Genomic DNA, 5,626 nt, shown 5'->3' with positions numbered 1-5,626 from the left:
CTTTCTAGTCAATGGAGGCAAAGGAAAAACCAACTTCAAAAAGCCTTCAATAAATCTTCTCTATTAACTAGCCAAACTCTAAAAGCTTCTAATATTTGTAACTGACTTAGGAGTCTTTCACTTCAACACTGCTTCTACCTTGGACGGATCAACGACTATCCAACCACTAGAGATAATATGACTAAGGAAAATCACTTCAGTCAACAAGAATTCACACATGGACAAATTATCATACTGAAACAAATGGAAAAATCAAAAACATGAAGTCATCATCGAGTATTTATATATCCCACGAGGAAGGAAAGAAAAACACCAAAGAAAACCTAAAAGGGAAAAAGCAAGGTCTCACGACCAAGAGAAAGGGTAAGGGTGTCAGTTACGCAAGGGGAATGTGTTAGCAACCCTCACGATAGTGGTACTCCATAGGATCCGATCTCGTTTGTTTCTAATCTAAGGGTGTGTCTACAATACTACTTACCCATTAAAGGGGAAAATGCAATGTATGAATAAACATGTTTAATAATTATGTGCTCGCTAGAGTTTTCCAAACTCTATGCCTACGTACCTTCAACGTGCAATGGAGAGATAAGAGCGTCGTAGTTCTGCTAACAAATTTCTATTTTTCACCTAAGGTCTATCTTAATTCACATCCCCCAACGAGATAGAATCAAGCACCTAAGCAAACATGAGATCAAACAAAAAAGGTTAATAGTAATTCACCCTCCTGTAATGTTAGAGAATTTTTCTTTTCCCCGTCCCTACCTTTTGGCAACAGTTTTTTCAAAAACACCGTTGCCAAAACCTGCCTTTGGCAACGGTGGGGGAGTAAACCAAAACACGCTCATATTACAGGGGGTAAACTACTATTAACCCAACAAGAAATGTCACAAATACCTAAACATATAATAGGCAATCACATAACAAGATAATATCAAGGAAAAAGGATCCTAAACACTAATTAGGATGAACTAACATGTGAACATGAATCACAAACAAGGAGGCATTAACCTAAACATGGATTAGGCAAATATGTACTAGGTAAACATGTTATCGACAAGGACTAACCTAAACATGGATTAGGCGAACATGTAACAAGCAAAAATCTTATCAAGAGGGTGCTAACCTAAACATGGTTTAGGCAAACATTTAACAAGCAAACATGTTATCAAGTACTCATGCGATCCTAAACAAGCAATAGGAGAAAACATGTAACAAGCAAACATGTGTTTTATGATCTTATACCAACAAGTAAGGTAAGAATATGTTATCAGAACAAACATGTAAAGGGATATCAAGCAAACAAGTAATGCTAACATGTTACCAAGACTAACAAGTGAAAGGTATCAAGAAAACAAGTAATGCTAACATGTTATCAGGACAAACATGTGAAACGTATAAAGAAAACATGATATTTGTTTTGTGAAGAATTATGACATATTATTACAAATTTTTTATTTGTTTTTTATCTATACAAAAGAAATATTTTATTTTATTTTTATCTGAAGAATGAGAATACATTATTACAAATACTTATTTTTTAGAATTCATCATTATTAAATATAATAATTTAATTACTAATATTAATTATAATTCTATATAAGACTAACAATAAGCTCCGAAACATGTGGTCTTTTGGGATTCTTTCTTGAGGTCAATATCATAAAATCAAAATTTATATTTTAAATATTTTAAAATAAGTTGTAAAATAATTAATTTATTTTAATAATATTTTTTCTCAATTTTGAGTCATCAAATTTTTTTTATGTGACAAATTGCTTGATATAATGATTGCGTGTAATATTAACATCTGACATAACAAGGTAAATGTAACATTATTTATTAATTTTGTTAGTTAACAAAATATATTTTTTGATAAATTTTTAGGGACCTTATTATTTGATTAGGTATATATCATTTGTAATACCCTTCTAAATTTCGTTGAATAATAAAATAAATTCATAGTGAAACATGTAAAAAGGATGCTATAACTCGCTAAATAACATTTTAAAACCGTATCTCATGCTAATCACGAGGAAACTCAATCAATAATATTCACCAGAACATGTTAACACAGCGGAAATAAATTCATAAGTTGAATAATATCAAAACACAAGTTATCAAATCCAAGAGGTCATCATCTCATAACTCAACAAAATTATTCAACAAATAAAATTAAGAGTTTAATAAACAACTCTAAAACAAACGAGCGTTCCCCCAGTGTTACAAGACCCGAGCATGACACCCAACACAACCGACACTAAACAGATTAACTCTACGAGCTATCCTCACCAAAGCACAAGGCCGCTACTCCTCAATGTGAAAAAGATCAACAATAAGGGTGAGACATATTCACAATTAACAAATGTTATGAGTTTATAAACAACAAAACGTCATAATACATTGTTCACCCTATCATACATATTCTAGATTTTAGAATCATTTACACCACATTTAATAGAATACAACCAAATACAATTCACCACACCACATTATAACATTGGAGATCTTCCATTCACGTTATAATAAGTATACATAATAATGCAATGACTCCATTCATGTAGTACCGATTCATGAGAATGACCTATCTCACCGATCCAAACACCACCTGGATACGACTACCGCCAACTCACTAATTCCACACAATGGGAAATAGCTATCACTGATCCAAACATCACCGGGATACAACCACAATATGAATATGAATGCATGCATCACAACTAGCATACATTTCATCAACACCAAGATAAGATGAATACTATCATCAGAAATCAACTCACCTGAAACAACTCCAAGTATAATGTATTTATATTCCAATATAGCTCAACAATTACATTATACATATTCACACCGAAATACAATCATCACCACAGTGTCACATTCCATAATTCATGCACACAATGTATAAAACACATCACAAGGAATTTAATCGAGATTTTCAAAATAAAATCGAGCTACTGCTCATTAAACTCATTTATTAGATAGAAAATCCAATGATCTTGCCAACGCTCAAAACGGTGTTCAAAACGGACTTACGGTTTAAAAACTACGAAGGTTAAAATATTCCATTTTTCCAAAAAGCTACAGTGTAACCGGTTACAAGAAATAGCGTAACCGGTTACGTTTGACGTAACTCTACTCTTTTACGTTCTTTGCTCTTCTCCTCTTTTCCTCTTTTTGCTTCTAATTTCTTTTCTTTCTCAATTCCTTCTATTTGTGAGAAATAGTTTTTTTTTTTTTTTTTATAATCAAGATATATTAAAAGAACCCAAAATTCTACAAAAGAGCAAGACAAGCTCAAAAATTAAAAGAATTACCCACCAAATACGACCTAAGAAAGATAAAGGAAAGGATCATTGCTAAAGTCATAAAAGTTATAATTGGTGCTAGAATAATAGTTAGTAAGGCCAAGCCCAATTACCTTATTCTTCATAATTTTCCAATATTTCACCAAATTTACAATTAAATCCAATTAAATAATTAAATTCCAAATTAAATTAAATAATAAAAATTATGGGGTGTTCCATGATTTATCCAATGGTTTATTATATCAAATCATTACTTGTTGGCAAAGGTTCATGGAATCATATTTGGGCGTTGAAAGCGGTGCTTAAGGCGTTTGAACTTGTTTCGGGATTGGGCATTAATTATCACAAAAGCAAGCTTATTGGTATTAATTTCAACAAGTCTTTCTTAGAGGCCGCCGCTTGTGTTCTTGGTTGTAAGGTGGAAGATAGTAAGTTTAAATTTCTTGTGATTATGGTAGGAGAAAATCCTAGGAAGGAATAGATGTGGAAACCTCTAATCGATAAAATGCATAATAGGTTGGCGGGGTGGAAGAATAGATTTATTAACTTAGGGGGGAGGATCACATTTTTGAAATCTATCTTGAGTTCTCTTATGATTTTCACCATGTCTTTCTACAAGATGCCGGTGAAAGTGGCAAATACATTTAGAAGGATCCAAAGTAATTTTTTATGGGGAGGGGTGGAGGAAAAAAAGTGTATCCATTGGGTAAAGTGGAAGGATGTGAACAAATCGGTTGAGAAGGGGGGATTGGGTATTAAAAATATTTTGGACTTTAATGTTGCTCTATTATGTAAATGGAGGTGGAAAGTTTTACAAGGTTCAGATTCTCTTTGGTATCATATCTTAAAGGCTCGGTATGGAGACTTAGCGACTAAGATTATAGGGGGAAATGAGGATCATGTTGGAAACAAAGGGGTTTCTTTGTGGTGGAATGACTTGGTGAAGATAGGGAGAAGTCCGTACTTTGATCCTTTTCTTTCTTCTTGTTGTTTTGTTCCGAAAAATGGCTTTAATACGCTTTTTTGGGAATCAAAGTGGTTGAATGGTTTGATTTTGAGAGATGAATTTAGAGCGGCTTTCGTGGCTTCTCGGTTAAAAGGGGTGTCGGTGGCGGGGATGGGCGGATGGGTGAATGGTGATTTGGGGGTTCCGGAGGGGCGGAGGTTGATTCGGTGGTGGGGGAGGAGAGGGTGAGGTTACGTGCTTTATTGGAGGTCTATGAGGGGTAGGGGGATGGCCACGACGTGGTTAGGTGGTGTGCTAATGGGGGTGAAGACTTTTCGGTGGCATCTTGTTATATTGGGTACGCTAATCTACGTATTCCTTTTGGTCCCCCTTGTAGACACGAGGAGGCTTTTGGGCTTGTGTGGAAAGCGGGCGTGCCGTTCAAGATTAAAGCTTTTGGATGGAGGCTTTTGGCGAATCGACTTCCAACCAAAGATCTTTTGTTAAAGAGAGGTATATCGATCTCTTTAGCTCATGTAAATTGTGCTTTTTGTGGTATGGAACCGGAAACAAGGGACCATTCTTTTGTTGCTTGTAATTTGGTTAAGAATATATGGAAGGGTATAGCGTTTTGGATAGGAAAAAGGGGGATAGAGGATAATGAGTGTTATTCAAGTTTTATGGATTGACGCTCATTTTGTAAATCTATAAAGGTAGAGGAAAAAAAGTGGATTTTATTTGGCTTGCTACGACTTGGTCCATTTGGTTGGCTAGGAATGGAGTGTGTTTTAGGGAGGAGAGTTGGAGCATGGATGATTTGCTTTGGAGGATCAAAACCTTGGTTTGGAGATGGACTTTATGTAGGGATATTACTCAAGCCAATTGTTCCTTTTACGAATTTAGCAAAGAGCCTTTGCTTTTTTTGTCGTAATTGTAATTGGTGCGTAATCTCTTTTGTCGAGCGTGCTCGCTTTATAAACAGGTTGGAGAACCCTTAGTTCTCCCTTATATATTATTCCTTGTTTACAAAAATAAATAAATATCAACCATGCATTCTCCTCGTTACGAACATCTATCCCAATCCAAACAAATATTTCGCTCCAAACCGACATGAAAAAAAACAAAAGACCACCAAAGATGAACTAAAGATTCCACTTCTACTGCATAAAGAACACAGTCAAGCTCAGAATTGAGTGTTTAATGCATGCTAATAAATCTAGTTATATTATTATATTTGTTAAAGAAAACTTGATACTCTGACCACATGCATTGTAAAGAATATTGGTACATGTCAATTATTATTGTCCAAATATAATAATATAACCACATCCGATTATTTTCGTACTGAGACACAAGAAGGTGATTATAATTTTAA

At 34.4% G+C, this 5,626-nt stretch overlaps 1 protein-coding gene across 1 annotated transcript; it reads left to right on the top strand.

Moving 5' to 3' along the window:
- The first annotated feature begins 3,534 nt into the window (after positions 1-3,534).
- LOC131619412 (uncharacterized) lies at positions 3,535-4,940 on the top strand. Its single transcript, XM_058890511.1, has 3 exons — positions 3,535-3,759; positions 4,156-4,496; positions 4,649-4,940. The coding sequence occupies exons 1-3, from the start codon at positions 3,535-3,537 to the stop codon at positions 4,938-4,940; spliced, it is 858 nt and encodes a 285-aa protein (XP_058746494.1).
- The last annotated feature ends 686 nt before the right edge of the window (positions 4,941-5,626 follow it).

Source organism: Vicia villosa, linkage group LG7, assembly GCF_029867415.1.
Source record: "Vicia villosa cultivar HV-30 ecotype Madison, WI linkage group LG7, Vvil1.0, whole genome shotgun sequence".
Taxonomy (NCBI): domain Eukaryota; kingdom Viridiplantae; phylum Streptophyta; class Magnoliopsida; order Fabales; family Fabaceae; genus Vicia; species Vicia villosa.
The sequence above is the reverse complement of the archived record's forward strand: the minus strand, read 5'-3'. Positions and strand labels throughout refer to the sequence as shown.